Source organism: Phalacrocorax aristotelis, chromosome 6, assembly GCF_949628215.1.
Source record: "Phalacrocorax aristotelis chromosome 6, bGulAri2.1, whole genome shotgun sequence".
Taxonomy (NCBI): Eukaryota; Metazoa; Chordata; class Aves; order Suliformes; family Phalacrocoracidae; genus Phalacrocorax; species Phalacrocorax aristotelis.
This window is the reverse complement of record NC_134281.1, coordinates 14,235,584-14,260,364: the sequence shown is the minus strand read 5'-3', so window position 1 is coordinate 14,260,364 and position 24,781 is coordinate 14,235,584. Positions and strand designations below refer to the sequence as shown.

The window sequence follows — 24,781 nt, the reverse complement described above, 5'->3', positions numbered from 1 at the left end:
AATGAGGTCATTTCATAGCTGTATTTAATTTTAAATCCAATAATCCAGTGTGCATATCAATGCTGTTATGCAAATCTGAGAATTTCAATACAAGGAAGCCAGACCGATTTTTCTAGAAGATGAAGCCATTTTGGCCTCAAAACAAGGCGGCTTACATCATTCATCGCTACTGTACAGAATACTGCCTCTATCTGGACTTTGTGTTGCTAGCACGCTGCAGTTCACAAGTGTCCTCCTCACTTTCTACACAATCTGTGTTTCAGTACTTGAACAGGTAATTCAGGAATTTTACACTAATTTATACATTTTTAATTGGTTGCATATATTAACATGTACTATAAGATTTTTCCTAAAGAAGCATTACATAATACATGGATACTGTAAAAAGATCTGATTAGTTAAAAGTAACAAGCATTAACAGAGATACATACAAAACTCAACCTAGTTGGACTGAGTGCTGAGCTTGCAATGAACTATGGGTAATCAGCCTTTCCAGTTGCAGCCTTCACAGGGGAAAACACGAGACAGTTAAAAATGTATGTAACTTGTTACACAGATCACCTGTAAACAGTTTCTCTCCATTGGACACCTGGCATTAGATTCAGTTCCAAACATACATAAGAGTTTCCATTTTAAATTAAGAGAAAGGTCTGTTACCACGAAGTGTGATGTGGATGGTATGGGGACATGAGCTCTGAAGTGCAGGACTCGCAGATGCTCATGGGAGATGGGTGGATTTTGGCAGCTGGAGATGGAAATTTTTAAATTTCGTTTTAAACACAGAAGAGGGGCTGTGTGTTTGAAGGCCTAAGTGTGATATTCATTTGTGAAGGACTGTGCTCAACCCCGCCCCGCTCCCCTCAGCAGCTGCAACTCTCCGCAGAAGCCTTCACCCGGTCATTCTTGTCTAGTTTGATGGGTTCAGGGAATTCATTGTAAAGCTCCACTTCAGTTTCCTAGTAGGAGAGAAGGAAGGAATTAGTGCCACAGCTCTACAGACAGCTCCTAGCATGCAAGGAGCTGTTCTCAGCTGGGAAAAGCTGTTGGAGAGCCCAAGGCTGCCCACAGCAGCTGAGCTTGGCAGGCAGGATCAGCACAGGGTACCCACCAGCCCCCTTCCTACCTGTTTAAGTGCATTTCGTGCAATCGTCTGGAAAGCTTGTTCCACATTAATGGCCTCCTTGGCACTGGTTTCAAAGTAAGGGATGTTGTTTTTACTGTAGCACCAGGCTTGTGCCCGTTTTGTGGTAACCTGGGTGGACAGAGAGCAGCATCACCACCTTCAGCTATGCAGGACAGGAGTTTTATTTCCAGGGCAAGGCCAGAGACTCCTCATATCCAACTTGGGCTAAGACAGCAGTTCTGACCTCATCAAAACTACAGCCACGATACAGAGCACAGGAGACTGCTGCCCACCACTGGATACACTCAGCCCTGGGGCAAGGACCGTCACGCCTAAGGAAGATGAGACCACAGGGCACAGACTGCTCGGGTACCTGCAGAGCAGGGACTTGCTCCCACAGGAGTTTCTCAGCAATTCTGGGGGAGGGGAATCAGCTCCTCTCCTTGCACCGACCCAGGAAGATGCTGCAAATCCTTCCACCAGCAGGCAGGAGCATGCTGTGTGCAGGGATTTGACCCTTCCAGGCAGGAGAAACTCTTCCCCAGTAGCACACAACAGCTGAGACACACTCAGGCACCTCCCACTCCTGTTTCTCACATAACCCTCCCGTGCTCCTACAACATCTCCCACTCCAGCAATTTCCTAAGAGGAGGCTAGCAAGTCCCAGTACTCACTTGTCTGTTTTCTAGGTCAATCTTGTTTCCCAGCACAACAAAAGGAAAGTTCTCAGGATCCCTTGGACTGGCCTGAATAAGGAATTCGTCCCTCCAGCTGTCTAGGGTTTTGAATGTGTTGGGGGCCGTGACATCAAACACCAGCACACAGCAGTCTGCTCCCCTGTAGAAGGCAACTCCCAGAGACTGAAATCGTTCTTGTCCTGCTGTATCCCATATCTGGAACAAAAGACAGGGCAGATAAGCCAGTGCTACTCTGACATAGTCCACAATTAGGGCATCTGTTTCTAAACTCCCCACCTGCTAGCCAGAGAGGAGCACCTGAAGGCTTGGGAATTTCTGTAGGTACTAAGTAGCAAGAGCCAGAAACATCCTTCTAAAAGACAGTTAGCCCTTTTTGTGTTCAGCCTCAGCATGGGACATACCCCTGTTATGGGCAAGCAGGACTTAGGTATTAGGGTCAGCAGGTGACCTGCCTGCAGTGCTTGGGTACACTTGGGTACCAGCACAGTCCAAACACTCCTCTGATGGCTGCAACAGGGTTTTTGCTGCCTTGCAGTCAGTCTCACCATGGAGAGAGAAAAGCTTCAGAAACTAGAGACATAAGCAGACTGGCAGGTTAACACTATACCCACAGGCCTCAGGGCAGCATGAGTAGTTGACCTGACTAAGGAGACCTTTCCCAGCCCTTTCTCGTTCCTGAACACTATGGAAGTGCATCTTTCTAACAAGATCTAGTTTACAGACAGTACCAAATGCTGGTTTTTGACTGGGCATCGCAAAGGTGCTCTTAGCTGAGCCAAAACTGATCTTTGCATTCCCTTCTTCAGCCCACGCACAGATTTGTAGAGATTCCTAGCAGCACCTATGGCCAAGAGCAGTTCAGTGCTAAACAAGATTCACACCCAGCACTCTGACCTCTGCACCACTCTGGACTACACTGGAGCAGATACTTCCACACAGGTGTGGTCTAGGCAGCCAGACACCCCTTGCAGCAGGGAGCAGAGTCACTCCTTACCTGCATTGTCACTAGCCTGTCATCCACCATGACCTCTTTTGTCAGGAAGTCTGCGCCTATCGTAGCCTTGTACTGGTTACTGAATTTCTTGTTCACATACTGGTTCATGAGCGATGTCTTTCCCACCCTATACAGAAAGACAAAAAAGACTAGGTAGGCTGTTTCTACAACAGTGTTTAAATCAGCCACCCTAAACAGAACACATCCCAGTGCCCTTTGCCTTCCACCATAGCCTCCCGGCCTTTCAACCAGAAAAAATGCACCCACCTCTGCAAGAAGGGGCTTTTACAGCAGTCAATGCTGAGGCAACATGTTGAGTAAGAACATTAGCTACCTAAGGATACGAAGAATTACAATCTTGAGAAACCTTGCTTCCCCATCAGTAATATCCTTGGTAAGAAGTATGCATCATATTACAATCATGAGGACAATTTTGGAAGATTAAATGCCCCACAGAAACCCACCAGAAACAGTCATCTTCAGCCTCTGCAGAAGGAAGAAGTGGAGGAACAGACAATCTCAGCTGGCAACAGCTCAGACATGCATCTGCTAGACACCCAGAGGTAGGGATCCTCCCCAGAGAGCCAGCTTAGAGGCTCACATGCCCTCTGTGTGGAGGAGAAACACTCCCTGATCAACAGCTTGCTGGGCACAGTGGTATAAATAAACCTTATGTCATGAGAGTCAGGTTACAGCCTGCACAGCAAGTAACCTGTAACAGCAGAGCAGACTCCTTGCTCAACAGCACAGAGCAAAGCCTTTCACTCCAAGGGGCAGGATCTAGCTAGATCACACAGAAGCTAAGCAGATGGCTCAGTATAAACTACATCTGACAGAGGCAGAGTTTTAAGAAGTCACCTAAGACTGCTTACCAGCAGTTTTGTGGGGTTTATTTTTTTTTACTTTAATACATGTGAAATGCTCATTTCAAAACCACATGTCCTTCTTGCAGAAAAGCTATCCAGTTTCCAGTTTTGCTACTGGTCTACCCACTGCATTTCCCGTTTAACATTGTGGCAGAACTTCAAGATATTAAACTGCAGGGACACATTCAGGACAGAGTGTGGTGAAGAGTTCTTAAAGCTATGTAAGGTAACACAGCTATCTTGGGCTGTAAAATCTCTCCTCCTAGCACTGCTGGTTTCTTACTGTGCATCCAGGCTCCCACTAGTCAAGAGCACTGCTCCAGACAGATGCAGATTGGCAGCTTAAAGGCTCCTCCACTTACCCAGAGTCTCCAAGGATGATGACTTTCAGTAACACTTTCTTCCTAGAAGTCATCTTTTACACTAGAAAGGAAGAACAATCCCATCAGACACCATTAGCATGTCATTCCTCAAGGCAGAAAGCAGCAAGTTTGGAGTCTGAGAAACCTGACTCCCAGCAAGGAACCAGCAACAGACAGGGCCCAGTACTCCTGAAACCAGACTCCTTCAACTCAAGGCTACACTTGAGCACTAACCTGGTGTTTGCCCATTTCATATGCAGGGCCATGTCAGACCAGTAGTGGCAACTTAATACCAACAGGCAGATAAGCCATGCACTTGTTCTTTACAGTACAAAGTCCATTTTGGACCCTATTTCCTGGCCATTTTGTGAGTATACTAGCCTAAGCCATCTTCAACCTCATTGGAAGCAGCGCCGTAAAGCATATCAGTTCCCAATGCAGGCTAATTCTTACACATGCTACTAAGTGATATGCGAGCACAGATGTGTCTAATACCATACAAGGTTTATGCTGTTCAGTGGTTTTTCAGTTGAAAAAATTTTTAAAAGGGCTTCCTCCACCTTTCAGGTACAGCTTTAAGATGTGATAGCTTTCTCTAGCAGCTGTGCCTTGTGAGAATGTTGAATACCAAGGATATGCTGCAGTTGAAGCAGTTGCAACAAAACCACACAGGCCAGCTGAATTACAAGGCAAACTGCTACCAGACTCCATGGCTTTGCTGAAAGCATATGAAGCTAACTACTGCCCCCCACCTTCGATGGAGGGACAAGTAAGGCTACAGTGACAAACCTCACAACTTTCAGTCCATTGCTCTGTTAAGAGGATGAGTTGTTTGTTCAGTTGCAACATGCCATGACTCCAGTCCACTTTATAGGCAGGTGGCTCTAAATGGGCCGCTAACAGTCCATCCAATTAGCAAGAGAGTTGAGCTCCAGAGATTCACACTCTCACTTGCTCCCAGGTCTTTCAGCCTGGTGACGCTAGAAATAAATCAGCTGCAGCAGGCCTGAGTACGCTTTGGGATGTGCTTTAGCACAGTGAGAGAAAGTACAATGTCTTGCTGTTAGTGGTTGAGCATGTCCTTCCTACCATGAGGCCCTTTTCCCCACCTCTGGGGAAGGGAGGGACAAGCCATTCTTAGGTGCTCAGGCTTGATCAGATCACAGACCCTGGTTTGGTACTGACCTGGTCCACAACACAAGGACGCCTTGTCTTTTCTTGAGGATCCCTGCAGGTTCCATACATCAACAGGAGCCAGAAGATGGTTATAACTGTCCTACCTAAATTCAAAGACCCTTGACAACAGGCTTCATGTATTAACCCCTTATACAGGGACTTGGTTACCTTAAGATTCCTATCCTGCTACACTGCATTCGTCATACCACACAACTACTCTTCAGGAGCTGTTCCTGACTTCCACTGCTAACGAGACCTTCACTTCAACAACATTGATATATGCATCTTCCGAGCAGCTCAGACCTATGTGTTTCCCAGGATTTGCAACAGCCCAAGCTGCTAGATAACTGCAACCTGCATCACCCCACTACTACAGGAGGTAACACACTCCAAGCTGTAGCAGCCTCTTACTAGATACAGTCAGTTGCAAGTCTTAATAATCTCAAACTCTGAGCGATAAAAGACATGCAGTCTTTTAACCTTTGCCATAAGTGAATGTTGCAGAAGGTGAAGGTGGCCCCCCGCAGCTGCCATAGGTAGTGGTGTACTTACAGCTACACCCTGTTGGACTGCACCCACCTCATACATCTAGTGATACATCTAGATGGGAAACACTGTTAAGACAACAACAGCCAGAGGCTGTTGAGTGAACAGCAGTAACAGGCCACCCACAGAGCTCATGGTCTCCTCAGGTGGGTGTTAACAGATGCCAGAGAGCCTGCACAGGACAGTTTCTCCAAGTGTAAACACCTCCCTTTTCCAAGGCTGGCTATGCTGGACTTTATTTGCTGGACTGCATTGCTCTGATCCAACTGGCAGCCCAGCTATACTAGCCAAGATACAGCCAGCTGAAAGTTGTCAACAGCCCCAATGTTTAGTCCTGCTTCTGCTCTTCCCAAGATCCACACGCTATAGCTCACCTCCTCTATAGCCATGAAGAAAACAGACCACAAAAGCTCCTTCAAGCAGATTGCCCCTCCTGTGTTTTCAAAGCATGTAGCACAAGTGACACTTGTGTTAGCCAACCCAGAGACTTCTGCAGCACAATTAGCCCAGATGGAACAAGCAGCAAGTGAGCAAAGCTTTTAAACAGCTTAAAGACAGCTGTGTACACTGAACTGTCATGGAAAACATCTGTATGAGAATGTGAGAGTCACCTGTTTACCTCAGGACAGAAAAACAACTCACCCTGAAGTGACTGTGCCAGAACCCAGCACGTACTGCTTCTATTTTCCTCTGAGTGTTTTCAGTATCAGTTGCCACTGGCTGCTGCAGCTCACCACTTCCTGGTACTCGAAGCAGCTTTGGATGAGTTGGCATTAGTTCTCATGCTCAGAGGGATTTACAGAGCCCTAAACTACAACACTAAATCACACTGGATGCTTAGCACTCAACTTCAACACAGCCTGAAGTCCCACTATGAAGTCAGGGGAAACTGCTCTGTCAAGTCCCATTACCTTGGAAGTAGCTCAGCTGAGCAGCCACCTGCAGACATGGGAAGGAATTCTGAGTCAGACCTTACATTGCTTTCTTGTCATAGCTGACGGGCTACCCCCAGTCACATGAAGGGCTACTACTGCCTCATGAATGTCAGGTGAGACATTCAGCTTCCATCCCAGGTGATGCAACAGATATGAGCCATAGCACAGGAGCTGCCTCAGCTTGGTATTTGGTTTGGGCCATGAGACAGTGAGGAGCTCCAGCCCCACCAGAGGCCAGCAGTGGACACTGCCTAAAGTTTTCCAAGCCTGTTCTCCTAGGCTTGATCAATACTGCTTTGAAGCCCAGTCAGTTGATGGGCAAAGCCCTCTTATTAGTCTTCTCATTACAGGTATAAACAGACCAACACAGAGTTATTCCTTGCCCAGTACAAGAGACCTTGCCTTTGGAGAAGAGACTACACCTCCAGGTCTTGGAGGAAATACCACTGTTTGACCTCCTAGAGCCTTCCTATAGAAGGAAGCCCCTCTAAGTTTAAGTGGCATCAAGTTGCTCTTATCAGCACTACCTTTGCTACCTCTCTTGACATGTTCTGTGTGGCTGAGCAGGTCTCCAACAGCAGCTCCAGCTTTAAAGCAGCTATTTGGGCTAAACAGGGGTCTGGCTGGTCCTAGTGAGATCTTCAATCTAGATGGACTGAAGAAATCCCTGTTAGCTTAACTGGGGTTTCTTATGAAGCACCCCAAAGGGTCAAACTACAGGATACCATGCCTCCTCCATTGTTTGCTTTCAGACAGTGTTTTTAACAACTGACATCCTGTAAGTGAAAGACACTAGTGCTCTCTGAAGGTCCTGTAAGTGAAGCCTTACCGGTCTCCATAACACCATTCGAAGGATTTTGGCCAAGAAGGCCAATGGAATCCTGGGATGCATTAAAAGGAGTGTGGCCAGCAGATCGAGAGAGGTTATCCTCCCTCTCTACTCTGCCCTAGTGAGACCACATTTGGAGTACTGTGTCCAGTTTTGGGCCCCCCAGTCTAAGAAGGATATGGAAATCCTTGAGCAAGTCTAGTGGAGAGGTACAAAGATGATCAGGGGACTGGAGCATCTCCCATATGAGGAAAGGCTGAGACACTTGCATTTGTTTAGCCTGGAGAAGACTGAGGGGGGGATTTAATAAATACCTATAAATATCTAAAGTGTGGGTGTCAGGATGATGGGACTAGACTCTTTCCAATAGTGCCCAACAACAGGACAAGGGGCAATGGGCTCAAGTTGGAACATAGGAAGTTCCACCTCAATATGAGAAAAAACTTCTTTCCTGTGAGGGTGACAAAGCAGTGGAACAGGCTGCCCAGGGAGGTTGGGGAGTCTCCTTCCCTGGAGATGTTCAAAACCCACCTGGATGCGTTCCTGTGCCCCTTGCTGTAGGTGTGCCTGCTCATGCAGGGGGGTTGGACAAGATGATCTCCAGAGGTCCCTTCTAACCCCTACAATTCTGTGATCCTGGCTAAAGCACTTTATCTGCTGTCTCAGTAGAACAAGGTGCAACCAACCAACCTTGGGCCACATTCAGTACTCAAAAATTTGCTTCCCTGAAGTCAGAGGCAATTTATGATTATTCCCTTGATAACACAGGCTGTTTCTCACATTGCATGGCATGGAGTAGGTTCATTACTGCCTTGTGGCCCAGAAATGGAGCCCACATACATGCTCTAAGCTACATAGATCTCATTTCTGGTGAGCCTTGCTAGTATAAAATCAACTAAGGGAGACTAAGAAGAACATATCTTTAGCTCACAGACAAAGCAGGTTTGAGTACCTGAAGGAACAGTTAGTTCACATGAGGAGTTTCTCCAGTCACACCCGCAAGAAACATTGAATTACTGAGCTAAGCTGAGATGTAGGCTGTGCAGGGTTTCTCCTATGCTCTTACAAAGAGCAAGCTCAGCTTGAGTTGAGATGACAACTGTAATAGTGCTGAGTCAGTGGTATCCAAGCCTAAGACTATTTTGCATTATATATGCAACTTGTCTTGCTTTATGATACCTGGTATAATTACTCTAAAGCAGCATCCTGTAAGAGTCACATAAGCCCTTAAGATGGCAGTGTGCGAGCTCACACAGGGCTCACATCCAATCCCAGGAGCACTTCTGAAAAAACATTTCCTTTTTCAGAGATATCATGAAGAAAAACCTGTTTGTTAAGATTTGGTCTAAGACATCAGTTCTATTTTACACTATATGAAGTCTCTTGGAGCAAGGTCACCTGCATGACTGCTCAGAACACAGCTTACCAGCACACCCAGCTAGCCCTGCTCGGGAGCCATCAGAAACTTCCCATCAATCAGGAGGCCAGGCAGCATCATTCCCCCTCCTGACTTAACTGGTGCAAAGGGAATGACACAGCTGCCTTTCATACAGGAGAGGAGTCCTTCCACTCAATTTTTAATGCCTATCCCTCTAAGCAAACAAGCCATTAACAGTATGTTGACCCTCATGAGATTAGCCTGGTATAGCATGCTCTTTCCCACAGTAGCACTACCACCTTCCTAAGGCTGGCCTGCTGGAGCAGCGAGGGAGAATCCCTAACATCTGACCTGCATGTGTTACTGGCTTAGCTGTTCTGGAAAGAGTAAAAAACTGTCATACGAAGCTCTATAATGCTACAGCTCCTCAGTTGCAAGAGCAAATAAAGCCTATACCAAATCTAATTAGGCTTCCCTTGTTGCTTCAGAGAACACTACAATTGTCCTTTCACTTGCTATATTAAGACAGCTCCTCTAACTCAAAGCAGAAATGGATGGTTAAGGATTCCTTAGAGATGTTCACGTGTCAAGTCTCAATGCAGGCATTTTAATATTATTAGGTTGGTACAAGCAAAGAACAGTAGGAGCACGCATTGATAGCCCACCAGAACTCTTAGATTAGCTATCCTTTAACCAAAATAGACCTTGCAATAGGAACACCCTGTTAAGTTGCTCATGAACAGTTTTAGTATGAAAGTAGCTAGCCTTGGGGTAGGGAATCTCACCTCTGTGGAAGACAACAGCTCCCTAAGCTTCAGCATACCCATGACAGTTTTTAACCTGCCGACAAGCTGCTGGAGCAGTCCTTACTGTTGCAGCTTTGCTATTAACCAGTTCAAGTCACAATCCTAAGAACCAAAGCATTTTTATGCATAGGCTAGAAGAACTGAGACATTTGACCAGGAGTTTTCTGCTCCTACATCTACCAGCTTGCCATCTGTACCTTCCACTAGAAACCAGCTGAACACTGAAGCAAGTCCCTTGGACTGCACCTCCCACCTTGCATCCTTTGCCAGGGATATTTAACACTATGCTGACAAGGTGCAAAAAAGTAGGTAAGCATGCATCAAGCATAGCTAAACTCACTGCTGCACTTATGAATACCTAGTTCTGCTACCCTGTCCCAGCAGGGGGCACAAAAGTGGGTGTTGCACAAAAAGGCACATTTGAACCTGCAGCACTGCAGGTCTGTTCTGGGTGCTGTGGCTGATAAGCAGAGCATTTACTTTCTCCACTATATCACAGGACCTTTAGAAAAAAAACACCCAGCCATGAGAAAGCTAATCTGGATAGAGCAGTACTCCTTTAGGGGATACCATGCACTGCAGTGAGCTCATAGTGACAAGACTGACCAGAAGACAGCCACAGCTGAACACTGGAAGAACATCCTGTCCTGAAATGCAGGAAAAGCATCCTGAAATTCAGCTAAGTGCACTTCCAGAGAAACACCACCTCTGCTCACTGTTCTCTCACATGGGGGAGGCTGCAAAGCACCAAGTCTCTGTACTATATCAAAGAACTATTTTTACTGGTCATCCCCCCAAGGTTCTGCATTTCTTCAAGGAAACCAAAGCTGTAAGAATGATTCAGGACCAGCTCAGTCATACTGAACCAGTTCCTTTCCAAAAGTAGCAAATTGCCTAGCATGTTCAAGACCTCAGGGGGTTGTCTGCTTACACCTTCAGCCACTGAAACAAGATGCTCACTGGATGTTTATCCTGTTCTCAGAGGATCAAGCTCAGAATGGCACATACCACTTGCCCCATGGTCACACTGTTCCCTGCCACAATTTATCAAGCCAAGTTTAGCTGAGGCTTTGAGTAGACACACGAATTTGTCCCAATCCAGCTACCTTGAAAATGCAAGGCCTCATCCTGAAAAAAGGGAGATAGTCTGAGATTGCCATTAGTGGACCAGGATCACAGTTCCCACTTGCAGAACATCCAGGTGGTTCAGACACCCTCCATATTGAAGCATCTATCTCTAATTGCAGCAGGAGCTCAAGGTGGAGCTGAAAAAGTTGGACCAATATTATTTGACAACAACAGCTTGGTTCCAACTACCTGGTCATGCAGACATTGCTAACACAGTATCTACTAATGCAAAGCTACAACTGACAGCCTGAGCAATTCAACATGAATGTCTACCCAAGACCAGCGGATATCAACCTTTAACATCTCTCACCTGCATTCTCCTGAGTGACACAACAGCCCACAAGCAGAGCAGAAGCCCTGTCCTTTCAGCTGCGAAAAAACCTGAGCACTAGCCAGAGGACAATCAGCAGGAGCTGTTACTTTTGTATGAACATGGCTTAAGAGGTGCCAAGCTGCCTTTAAGGAAGAAACTAGAAATAAGCCTGCCTTTGATTCCCGCCCCCTGACTGTTATAAAGCCTGCATATTTTCCTTACGAAACCTGAGTGCTGCACAAGCAGAACAAGGGCCTAGCACCCTCACAACGATGACTGCTACAGAAGCACATGAAGTTTTAACAGCAAGTTGTGTCGTGCAGCCACTGTCAAAGCAAAAGCAGGACAGTACCCATCTTCCACTCCCATGGCAGATCTAGTAACTCAGCTTTCCCAGCTGGCTGGAAGATCCCATCTAGGAAAGTGTCATATTTAGTGGGCACATCTGCTGGCTTTGTGCCTAAAAAGCAAATTAGGAACACCTTGCCATTCAGGTTAACAACTTGCACGAACTGTTCTCTGTAAATGGGTTTTTTAGGGCAACCGACTCCTACAGTCCATACAGTCAACACAGTTGCTTTAGAGGTGCTTTTGGGTCTCACTGATGCACCACAGAGAAGCAGTCAGTTAAAGTGGAGCCCACACCAAAAGCAGCTGGCAAGATATTCCTGTGACAGCTTCACAGAAGGGTACACTCTAGCTGCTGCTGTATCAGTAGCATCTCAAAACTGCTTTCCACCTCCTTCCTCCCCACACATTTATGTTGCTGTTCTAACCAACATATTCCCTCCTGCTGATACCCAGCCAAGAGCTCAACCACAGCTCATCGTTCCCTCCTCAGGAGGGGCAGCTAGGCTGCCTGCTACTTACTGCAGTTTCACCAAGAGCAGTCTTCTGCCTGGCTGGTGCCTTTCCCAGCCAGCCCCATGAGGCAGGAATTACCTCTGTTCAGGGATCTGAAAGTTTCAGCTAGAAATTAATTTTTGATACTTTGTGTAAAACATTTATTGCAAGTTGTCAGGTGTAGTTATGCTGTCCAGTGTCTCCTACCCCCACCTAAGCCAAAAGCTTCACCTTCCTGAAGAACAGCCTAGAATTTTAGAGGCTTGCTAGCACACTGACATGGCTCAGATCAAATCAGAATCTTAAAACATGTTTCAGTATCCCAGAGGAATTAGCTTTTTAGACTACAGCTGTCTGGAGTAAGTGTCCAACTCATTCTGAGGGTGGAGTTGCAGCCTCCAGCACCGGAAGAACTGCTCTAGGACCAACTGAAACTCAGGAACCAGCCAGCAGCATCCAGCTACTGCTCAGCCGCATCGCTTCAAGTTCAGTTCACTGGCTGCTTCAATGTGAGCACCAAACTGGTGTGACATGGTGCTAACAGCCAGCTGACCTGGTCTGTGAGCTACCTGCCAGATGGATATGACATGAGGCCCACAAGCTACATCATGTTCCTGGATAACATGCTCTTAAGACAGCTCAGTGCTAAAGGGAGGGAATGATGGAGGCAACAAGCAGATTGGGGGAATATGCAAGAAACCCAGCTGGAAAGTAAAAGCTTTGGAACAATTATGAGCAAAATAAGCTCTTGGTGTGACCAAGGAAGCTCCAGAGCTTCTCTGGTTCTGGGGAAGATGCTCCTTTCAGTGGCAATGAGGTTTTACCTTGCCTCAGACATACTCTCAGTTGCCAGCTGGAGGCTCTAGGATGCATCCCTGCTGTGGGCAAGAGCTCAAAGGGCTCCTTGGAAAAGGGTTTGCCAGAAAGTCCAGATAACACAGGGAAGGCAGAAGCAATGCCACTGGTACAAGCCATGTCTACAGTGGAATCACAGGACTTGCACATGAGAAGGGGTCTGCCCTGTCTGAGGTCTCAGCTCAGCTGTGGCTCTGTTAGGGCTGCAAGTGCTCAGATTTGGAGAACACTGCATTCCTGAGAGGCACTGATGCACATGATCAGTCAGGCTCAAAGCCCAAGTTCTCAAAGCCAAGTTCTCCAGTCCAAGCCTCACTGATTCACATCCCTGTTACACCTCCCAGCATTTCTCCAGATCAGAGTTGTTTTATGCCTGCACAATGTTTAAATAATAGATGTGGAACTGAGTAAGTTTCTTGCTCTGAAGTTACCATTATGAATTGTGACTCTACCCTAGAAAGTCCAAACTACGTAGGACTAGTTGCCACATCCAGGAAGGTGTAAAGCTTAGAAACTTATCTCTACTCATTTAGATATCACAGCAGCCACCTTCTCTTGAGGAATTTTCATGTTGTTCTGACTACATGGTTTGAAAGCAGGAGCAAAACAAGCATGGAAATGCATTTCTTACAGTACCAAGGCAGATGTCTCTCTGCATGTTTAGTCAGACCACCGGTATGCTTAGGAGCAGTGGGAAAGGTCTGCAGGTCACTTCTTGCTGTCTGCACAAACACTATTTTGTCCAGACTGCCACTGCATGTGAAGTTACAGCAGCACGTGTAGGCTCTTCCAGGTGATAAACATCCTGTGCCAAAAGGAAGGAGGGAAGGAGTGCAGAAAGTGTCCTCAGCAATACAGCCAGCTATGTCGGACAGCCATCCTGGATGGATCACTTTGCTCCCCAGCAACCTGAGCATGATCACCATCTCCACAGAAGGCAGCAGGTATTTGGAGACTGCTGCTGTGCACTGGACAGGAATGCAGGAAGGCCCTTTTTGCAATAAGGCCACACAGTAACAAGATCAGGATCCCAGACAGAAAATCAGGGCTGCCAAAGTGGTAGTCTTCAGGTTACAGGAAGACAGCTCTGTGAAAAACCCATACTCAGAAGCTTTACTGAAAGCTAGATGTTTCCAGTCACAAAAGTTCCTCCAGCAGCTGAAGGGCCCTTATACCACAGAACCTTTCTCCCACGAATGCGCAGACATATATAGAGCTCTAACAGCCCAACAGCACACATCTGAAGATCTTCAGCTTAGCCTTCTTTTGGAGGCTCAAGTTGTCAGTATTGCTGTGCCCCCACCTTCCAGGAAGAAACAGTTCCCCTGTAAATCCTACAGGATTTCAGGTGGTTCCCAGTTGATTTTCCCCAAGTATCAAGCTGTTACAAGAACAGGCATGCTTGCTTTAACACCCCTCCCCCTTGATCAGAGCAAGCTCAACTTCCCTTATTCTGCCCTGGGGGAGACAATCTCAGGATGTGGGAGGAGAGTTGAGCACATTGCTGGCTGCTGGGAGACACTAGGCAACAAGCCACGTATCTTGACTAAGGGCCTTGCCTACGCAAAGCATTTCAGCTATACCAGTAGAGCTTCCATGTTGCCATGCCTCTACCAGAACAGTCTCCTTGGTGGAGAGCTGCCAAATCAAGCAAGACAAATCTTATACTACTAACTGGAACACAGCTATAGTGCCCGTACAGCCTGGCTTATAGTCCTGTCTGTCAGCCTTTTGGCACACAGCCACCCAACCAGTAGAGCCAACAGTTTCAGTAACCCCTATATGAATAGCAATAGCCCAATGTGGTTCTCACATCAGGCCATCCCACTGAACAGAATTCCCCCATTACTTTCTCTGAATCAAGCACAGTGCCAGGAGCACCTGGGTTTTAATCTTTGTGTCCCAAAGATAAAGCTGACCAATTCAAAATATTGCAAGTTAGCCAGGCGACTAAGAAACAGTAAAGCTGCTGGATCTTTACCACATCTGACAGTATTTTTCAAGTACTCAGATTAATTTCTAGTTTTGTCTACAGCTCCCTAAGGTTTCGCACATTCCTGTCATGCTTTCAGTTTTAGAAACACAAATAGGAGGTGTTAGATAACCTCTGCAGCAGTAAGCAAAGCACAGATCTTAGACCTTGTCAATGGTAAACAAGCCTTGTTTATCTACTCCTGGCTGCTAGCTTCCACCAGTTCCTAGAGGCTGGACAGGAAACAAGTGACTGAAGTGAGACTTTGACCAAGGTTCCGGCCTTCAAGTCACACAATGGTCTTCAGGAGGCCTGCTGGACCCTGTAGCTTACACCTGAGATTCAGATCAGAGAGTGAATACTGACTGTCTCTCCTTCAGCACCAGGAACTTGATAGCAGAGGTAGAACAAATACTGATGGGAGATCCTACTGCCAGACAAGCAGATATGGAGAAGTACAAAACCAACAATAATGGCAAAAGCCTTACTCCTGTAAATCTATTCCAGGAGGTCCTGTACTCAGTAATGAGTCTTCTAGAGAAGAGGCTTTCTCTAGGGACAGGTTGCAATCTAAGAACGAAGCCTTGATCTGCAAGCAGAACTCCTGATCCTAAACACCCTCAATACCTCTTACTATGCTAATGTAGTTTGCAGAGCAGGAAGGACAAGTATTTCGGTACCAGTCCCAGGATGGGAGTGTAGCAGGTAGCTTGCCATGACAGCTGAGTCAGTGCCTAACAAGGAATTCCTACTGTGGAGAGTCACTTTCAGACTCATACTTCATACCCTCATACCTCTTGCACAGATCCTGCATTAATACTTTGCCAGCTCAGCTATTCTCTCGATGAAGCTCTACAAACCTCACTGAAGTGACTTGCATGGTGAAATTTAAGAGAGCAGTGCCGGTAAACTGCATCTGCTTGTTGGGGGGGGGCAGGGAGATCAGGCCTAGGCATGCCTCAGTTACAACCACCTCACTGCTTATTCTTGAGACACTGTTACCACTGTGCCAATTTGGACTTCAGATCTCATTATCCATGTCTGGGAGCCGAAAGGAAGAGAGCACTACACAGCCAAGTGACTCAGCCCACTTGAGGGAGACAAGCACTACACAGGTTACTTTCAAGAGGATGCTGCTTCCCAGCTGGAGAGAGATCAAGGGTTCAGCACAGACTCATTAGATAAACTGGTAGCCCCAGCACCCAAGGTCCAGGTACTCCAGCCAGGTAGCCTCTGAAAGCAGCTCCAGCTGCTTGACTTCACTTTTGTCCACCACTTCCCCAGTCCAGCTTGTCAGCCACGTGACTGAAGTTACAGTATGCAGTGGTATCAGACTCCAGAAAAATACTGTTTTCTTAATTGGCAATATAAAAACCTAGTCAATTTCATTCAGGAATTTCTGCTTGAAAGTCATGCAAGTACAGTTAGATATAATTAGTCACCTTAAGTTGGCATTTTAAGTAGTTATGGAGAGGCAAAAGGAAATCACTTGCTACACCATGTGCCTTTAAATTATACAAATAGGAATCTGTGCCACAACTTTACACTTCAATCCCATCTCAAAGTCAGCACACCCCTCCTGAAGTTTCACTGTCCTGCGAAAACATCCACAGCCTCAAGACCAGGTTCCATAGCAAGACAAGTCAAGGCTATTTGAGACCAGCTGTAAATCACACTCCAGTGGCCTTAAGGAGCTTGCTCCCCTCCCATCACTGACCGTGAGTTAGCAACAGCAGTGTTGACACAGCTTCCCCCATGGACGGAGCACTCTGCTCATTGCTGGCACCAGAGAGGAGGAGCAGTCTCGCAGGAACAGCACTAACAGCAACAATGACATCACCACAGCAGATCTCCACTGAGCAGAAAATGCAGTAGCACACCACTTTGGAGCACTGCATCCCCTCGAACAGAGCACAAAAGCAACAAGCACACTGGAAGCCAGAGAGCAACCATGTGATAGAGGGGTATCCCTTCACTGCCTGCTATTTCTGAACAGCACATATGGAGTCACTGACCTTGGGCACTCATTTGGAAGTTTTATTCAAGGTGCATTTAAAGGGAAATACAATCTTCAGTAGAGCAGCTAACCGCAGAAATGAAAATGGTATATGAACTATTGTCATTCAATTAGTTATCCATACCTAATTCAGTTTTGAGACGCACAGCTCACATTTGGATTGTTACTGCAGAAAGCAACCTTTTTATCCTCATAATCTACTACAACAACTATGTCTGAAGGCAGACGGTTATACAGCAACTACAAGAGATCACTTTAGGAAGCTGCAAGGGGAAGCCAACTGAACTCCAACTCATCAGGCAATTAAACTGAAATTATCAAAACAATGCTGTGCAAGGATAAAATACTTCAGCATGCGAAGGGTGCAGGATTGCCGTCAGACAAGCAGTATGCAAGCATGCTAGTGACCAGCTAAATTCAGCATTTAGGTAAGGTCTTATCTGGACTCCCTTCCATCAAGGCAACAAGCTTTAAATTATTCTACAGTTCTGCAAGGAACTCTTAGGTCCATCAGGCTCTAGTAACAAGGGCTTAGTAGCTGTTCAGGTCACAGCCAAGAAACCTGGAAGGCATTAGGGAACACTGACAGCACACAAGGTAAGGGTTCTGTTCTTGTTTATCAAATACTCAGTTATTGAAGAAATCACTATATTATAACAGCAAGGACAGCCACCAGCAAGTACCTGTGAGCCCACACACCCACCGGTTTTAGAAAACGCAAATATTCAAGTCCCTTATTCCATAACCCTTATTGCCAGAGACCTATCTCACCATGTAGCATTTAAAAACGCACCCTAATCAGCACAGGCAATTTGTTTACAGCCAAATGTTAAGTTCTGCATAAACTAGTCTCATTTTCACAGAGAAGTCAGACCAAAATCCCATACATGTTAGAGACAAAGCTATTTATAGTTTTGCACAGATGGTTTGATTTTAATTTTCATGTTTCCTCAATGACAAGCTTTGCCAGAGATTTGCTCCAACAGGTAATTCACATGACCTTCCAATACAAGAGTCTTAAAACAGAAGCTTTAAGAAGGTACTGCAGAAATTTAATTTGGTAGCCCTCTTGCCCACAGGCATTCATTTCAGGCAGTAAACCAAGCAAAGCTGTATCTTCCCTAGGTGATTTCAGAGGAGGCCCCATAGCAGAACTTGTACGTTTTTCCACTTTCAATTAAGGACTCAATGTTGTAGCATGGCTGTGCTACTCAGCATACAGTTTGATTCACTGGCTTTGATAGGAGGGCAACAATGCCTGTAGCGTAGTCTCTGCAACAGCTATTTAAATTCTTAACTTGGCACCTTTGCCGTTTAAGGTACAACTCTTAGTGTGCCACACTGAGCTATCAGTAGGGTATTTGAGGACATGGACCACAGCATGACACCATAAGGAAGAGGAGAGTTTAATGTACTTACTGCCTTGCATCTTATCAGTTATACTTCTCACTGCAGGTTAGGGGAGCAAGAAACTGCTATTGGATTTTAAAAGTTTTCCATATTGAGGGGTCAGATTGACCCCATCTTACAGCTTTTCTGCACCAGAAGTAGAGTATTAACATAACAGCACAAAAAAAAAAAGGCAGCACTTGAAAGTAATAGTATTAGAGCTGCTTTGGATTCTGAGGACTCAGGCCAGGCATGGTGGGTCTACTCATTAGTTCATGGAGGGCAAGTCATGTGTTCAGTCAGCTGTTGGAAGTCACAAGGGGGCGGGGGAGAAAAAAGACAAGTATACTTGTTCTTCCTGAATAAGTACAGCAATGAAGCCCTGATTATTTAACAAGGAATATTCAAATGACTCCACCCACTTTAACCTCAAATACAGCTACTGAGAAGAACAGGGTACATCAACTCCAACAGCCTGGCTTTACTGGAAGCACCGCAGGCTGCGGCTTCAATCACACACTACTGGTACCACCGCAGCCCAGGAACATAGTATAGCCACAGGTAAGCCTTTAAATCATAGCCAGCCAAACATCATGGCACACCTGGTTATGTGCCATTCCCCTAAAGACAGGACTCTCCACTTCCCCCAGCCCCAACTCCCACTGTGAAACACAAGAGTGCTAGGCACAGGCCAGAGCTGGATGGCCAGTGGCAAGTGCTGGAAGGTTTAAAGCTCCTGTATTGGCAATTGACAAACGAAGAACAGCTTGCTTACGGTTGGGAGGACTTTGTTCTGTCATGTGTTCCCAGTTTGCATGTCAAAAACCCTTATATACACCTATCACAACAGCTCTGCTTATCAGCAAGTATTTTTGGTTTTCAAGGAGATAATACTGAGAATTCCAGCTTTGACTCGAAGGGTTTGGAGTTAGTGTGTAAGACACTTGTTTTGATGCTGAGGCTACCTATTGTACTGCAGATTGAGCCAGCCTTTTAACAGCTGTTTTACTACTAAGAAAATTCCTCTGTTTACAGGGAAAACAGTGTAGTTGCCTCAAGTACAATTATTAGGTATTTCTATATTTATTAGTCTGTACATACCTGGAGACTAATAACCTATCATTTAATTTACCTTATTATACACTCACAGTCAAAAGCACTTCTAGCATCCACTCCAGTACTTCTTCGAACTGACTCAGGCTTTACACATGTTGAGATCTACTTTCGCAATAACTGCCAGTCTCTTCAGCCGCCTATTTTGTCACGTTAATTGCTCCCGGGGCAGCCTGCTGATCTTAAAAGCGATATCCACCGACCACCGGGAGCAGCATTTCACCTCCCCAACCCCGCGCTCCCCCACGGCTCAGGCCGCCTTCGGACGCCGGCTGCCCCCGAGCCTCCTCACGCTTTGAAAGGAAGCTCCAGCAGCATCGCATCTCGCTGACAATACGCTCTCCTCCCCGGGAGGCACCGCTTCAGGCCTCTCCAAACCTCCCCAGAAAGGAGGCTCCCGCAACGGGCCCAGAAAAACGCGCATCTCGGTGAAGGACCGCGGGCCCCCCCTCCGGCTGCGCTGCGTCAAGGAGCTCTTTCCCGTGGGAGACCCCTGCAGCCCGGCCCCATTGTTCCGGGGACACCAGCGGGCCGGGCCCGGCCCGGCTCCGCGCAGCTCAGCCCCGGCCGCCTGACCTCGCCACGGGGTGAGCCGAACGCCGGCCCTCCCCGACGGCCGGGCTCGGCTGGTGGAGCCCGTCCGGGAAAGCAGGAGACGGCGCCTCCCCCAGCCCCGCCGAGAGGCCCCGGCGGCCGCCTCCCCCCCCCCCAGCCCCGACCCCACCGCGGGGAGGGGCCCCGCGCGGCGTTCCCCACCCGGCGCCTTCCAGCCGGGGCCACCCCCCAGCCCCCCACGCGTGCGGCAATCTCCGCGCGCGGCCTCACCCGGTGCGTGTGCCGCGGCGCCCGCCCGAGACTCACTGCCAGCCCCCGTTCGCCTCGGTCGGCTTTAATGGGCCCAAGCAACTCCCCGCTTTCGCTTCCGCCTCCCCCCGACAACTTCCGGTCACGGGGTCCGCCCGCTGCCCCTGACGTCAGCGCGCCGCCCGGCAGCCGGCGGAGAGGGGAGAAAGGGGAGTGGCGGGGTGCGCGCGCCGCGTGACGGCGGGGTCTCGGGTGCTGTCGTGGGTGTCCGAGACCGCGCCCCGCAACGGGCCGGGGCACTGGTAGTGTCGTGCGGCGAAGGGCCCGGCTGAGCACGGGCCCCCGGCCCCCCAGACTTTGCTTGTGGTACCACGCAAGCCGCTACGCCCGTGCGGGCGTGGAGGGCGTGGGTGGGAAGGGACGTTCCTTCCCCGTGCCTTCCCACAGCAGCAGAGCGATAGGGTGTCTTCACGGCAGCGCTGCCACAGCACTTCCCTCACAGCTCTGAGGAGAGCAGGAAAGGTCTAGTGGAATTTTCCCACTTCATACTTTCAAAAATAAAGGATGGGGCACAAAGGGACAAATCTGTCCTTTGGGATCTTTTTATTTGCAGCTGTCACCTGGAGTGAGGTAGTAGCAACAGCATTTGTCAGGAAAAAAAGAAAAGTAAAATATGACAATTTAAGATACATCAGGTTGATTAATCGGGTAATAACCAGTTCCAAGATCAATAATGCAGGCAAGTGATAGAGGACCATGTAAACTCTCCAGCACCTTAACACATGGGAGAATAACTGTCCTGGTGGTGTGTGCTGGTTTTGGCTGGGTTAGAGTTAATTTTCTTCACAGTAGCTAGTATGGGGCCATGTTCTGGATTTGTGCTGGAAACAGTGTTGATAACACAGGTATGTTTGAGTTACTGCTGAGCAGCGCTTACACCAGGTCAAGGCCTTTTCTGCCTTTCACCCCACCAGTGAGTGGGCTGGGGGTGCACAAGAAGCTGGGAGGGGACACAGCTGGGACAGCTGACCCCAGCTGACCAAAGCAATATCCCACAACAAATGAAGTCATGCTTAGCATATAAAACTGGTAGAAGAAGAAGGAAGGGGGGGGATGTTCAGAGTGATGGCATTTGTCTTCCCAAGTAACCATTAAGCGTGATGGAGCCCTGCTTTCCTGGAGATGGCTGAACACCTGCCTGCTGAAGGGAAGGAGTGAATGAATTCCTTGCTTTGCTTGTGCACACAACTTTTGCTTTACCTATTAAACTATCTTTATCTCAACCCCTGAGTTTTCTCACATTTACCCTTCCAATTCTCTCCCCAATCCCAACCACGGGGGAGTGAGCGAGCGTCTGGGTCGTACTGAGTTGCTAGCTGGGGTTAAACCACAACATGGTGCATCCATATTTTCTACTCTGTGTGTTGGCAGCAAGTTCATTTTCTTATTCACCAATTACTGTTACGTTCTGTTCATCCAAATCACATGACCATTGGGGGTTTTGTTAACCTGTGAACTCACGAAAATAAAAACTGAAGCAACCAAGGGAAAAAATGTATTTTTAGAGCTATTAAAAGGGATAAAAAAGGAACACAGTTAGTTATAGCTATATTAAAAACAATTGCATCTGGGCAGTATACAGCATGCTGCTTCCAACTCTAAGAGACGGACTGATTTGCAGAGAGATCACAGAACTGGCAGCCAGAAGACCTTTGCTCTTCCTTCTGTCCTGAGACAAATCTGCCACATATCATTAGGCAAATTGCTTTCCTCCTCTGTAGGGTAACAGTTTCCTTGTGTGTCACCTGGAAATGGGAATGCTCACCTCAGAAAGACGCTGCAAGGTTTGATTCATTAATGCTTGCAAAGCAGTTTGAGATCAATAGAGTAATGGTGGTACAGCATGGCAAGTGTGCTGTTGAAGCCATCATTATCTGTTGGGCCTGGCCCGAATCCCTTCTGAGGAGTATCTGTCACAGAGCACATGGAGTGTCCTACTTTAGAAAAGTCAGACAACAGTGGCGTAGGGGCCTGAGCCCAATTTGGTGTCTCTGTTGCCCAGAGAAGCCCATGTGCTGCTTGCAGCAGGAACCACCTCCGCTCCAAAGGGCAGCCCAGCCTGGGCCACCTTCAGGTACTCACCATCATGCTCCCCCTCCTATGCACCAGGGCTAGCTCTTGACTGACCCTGCCCTGAGTCAATTCAGCACTAAATCTGCTGATAACTAACCACAAAAGCAGCATGGATAAATTTTCTGCCAGCTTAGTGCACTGAACTGGCTTCATGCAGGGTACACCTCATGCAAGGGTAGAAGTGGGTGAGTCAGGACATGGCCACGAGTCCTTGGACTGGTTTACGTTGTGGAAATGCAGACTAAGAGAAGGCGAATGCAAGCCAGGGCTGCTGGGATCTCCTCATATGATGCTGGAAAGTTCATTGCCAGTTTTGTGTCTTCATTTCTCTCTCTGCAGGACTGTATCACTGTTACGAATCCGTCTCACAGGAGAGGGGAGCCTGTGACGTCTAGTGTTTTAGTGCTTTTAAGGTGCCCCACTAGATGCAATGAGCTGCAGAAGAACCTGGTACCAGTTAAAACCCATACTGGACAAAAGATTAAAAGCTTTGATTAGTGAAATGTCAGAGAACACCCTCCCAAACACATTATTTCTTTGGAGTTTCCTCTCAGGTCAGCCCCAGGATTGTAGACCCTGGATGCATCAGCAGCTGGTGGGGCAGAGCACTTGCTTACCCCAGTCCCTTTCCTTTAACAGGAGACCCACATGCTGGGCTGTTACGAGCACACATGAATGGTGAGTTACAGGGTGTTCCTCAGCTCTTTTTCCTAGAAGTTTCATATTTTTCTTTCTTTTTACACAGTATGAAAAGCAATCAAAAACCGTGGGTGAAATTTCCTCCTTCCTCCTCTACCACAGAGCGATCCTGGCACCATCTAGCACATACTTTTGTGACGCAGAGGATAACCTCGCACCAAGTTCCCGTGTCACTTGCTAGTTTTCTTGGCATGACCAACAGCTGTGTCATGCAATAGTTGTTCGTGATGAATTTCTGATCCTCTGTAGGAATGCAGTATTTTCTCAGACTGATGAGGCAAGATCCTGACTGCCTTGAAGAACATACAAATCCTGGCACTCAGGAGGACCTCGAGAGGTCCTTGCTATCCTGTCTTTTCACACCCATGAGAGCTACATTCGCAGTGGCAGAATGAAAGTAGAGACAGTGGTAGGAAAGTGGCAAATGGAAGTATCGAGCCATGGCTCTTGCGAATTGCTTGGCCATACAGACATACACACATATACCTCCTCACCTGAATAGATACATGGAGAAACAAGAGTATGGTGCAGTAAGCAGCCCAGCACACTTAGTTTCAGTAGCCTGTGAAGAAAACTGTATTCCTCATCCAGCCACTTATTTGATAATATCAAAATGTACTGAAAACCCATAAAAAATGATCCATTTGAAACCCAATGCCAATTGTTCCCAATCACTAACATTGCTCTGAAGAAATCCATTCTCTGCCTTTGAGGGACGTTCACACAGGTGAGTAGATCCCTAAGGTAATAGTGACAGGTCTTAAGATGTTTACCAGTGCATAAAATTCAACCTATTTCATTGCACTCATCCCTCTAAACCAGGAAATAAGAATGTCTCCAGCTTTGATTTTCCTCCCTTTGTGACATCAAATCTCTATTTGCTAATCTTCTGGATCCAATTAGAGACAACAAAACATGATATGTCTAACACCATCTCTTTGCTTTTGTCCATGGAATAAAGGGACCCTCCCTTTCTCTTCTTGGTCCATAAAATGGCGCAGTGAACTGAAATAGCAGGGATACAAAACAACTGCTGGTTGCTGATTTCAGAAGGGCCTCCAGAGAGGTCTGGGGAGCATGTTCACTTAGCTGTAGTACATACAAATCCTCAACGTTAGCTGTGACTGTCTGGCACTCCCCACAGTGCCTAATGCATTCACCCTCTTCCCATGGATCCACAGCTACTCCACCTCTGTCTATTGGTGATATTAAAAGCTTGGAAAGAGCCTGCTCATTCCTCTGATAATTATCCAGGATATCTCAGCTCTTGAGAGTCCTGCAGTCCCTCTTCCTTATCACTGGGTACAGCAGCCCTGGGACCATTCTTTGCCTCTGTGCCCAGAAAGATGTAGCACCAGCCCACAGTGGATGCACTGCTTGGTGAAAACTGACTGTCCAGAGATCCCTGCATAAAGCTGTCCTCTCAACTAGCTATGCAATGCTTTCCTCTTGTCTCTTTGGCTTTCCAGACCAGCTTCCTCAAATTATCATTATAATGATCTAACTTACTAAAATAAAAAAGGGGAACTAAAAAGAAGTAAACACAAAATATCTTGCTTTTGTACTCCAAGCTTCGATTTATCTTGTCTAAAGCAGATTCACCCTGCTTCTGCTGGCATTTTGTTCTTTAGAAATCTTCTGCTATTGCATGACCATGTATGTATTTCCACTGGCAAGAGTATAGCTATAACCTTTTGCCTGCCCTCTAATCCCTGCCTGCAGTACAAATACCACTCCAGTAATCTACTAATGCTTTCACCTTTGCAATCCTCAGCTGATTTCTAAGTCATACAGCAGCACAT

The 24,781-nt window shown here is 47.1% G+C and overlaps 1 protein-coding gene across 1 annotated transcript; it reads right to left on the bottom strand.

The window, feature by feature from the left end:
* Positions 1 to 6: 6 nt before the first annotated feature.
* On the bottom strand, positions 7 to 20,546 carry RAB7A (RAB7A, member RAS oncogene family). The gene is made up of 6 exons (XM_075096044.1): positions 20,169 to 20,546; positions 4,044 to 4,104; positions 2,816 to 2,942; positions 1,798 to 2,016; positions 1,124 to 1,252; positions 7 to 956 (listed from the first exon to the last, which is right to left on the bottom strand). Exons 2-6 carry the CDS (start codon positions 4,094 to 4,096, stop codon positions 861 to 863), a joined length of 624 nt encoding a protein of 207 aa, XP_074952145.1. The 5' UTR covers positions 4,097 to 4,104; positions 20,169 to 20,546; the 3' UTR covers positions 7 to 860.
* Positions 20,547 to 24,781: the final 4,235 nt, after the last annotated feature.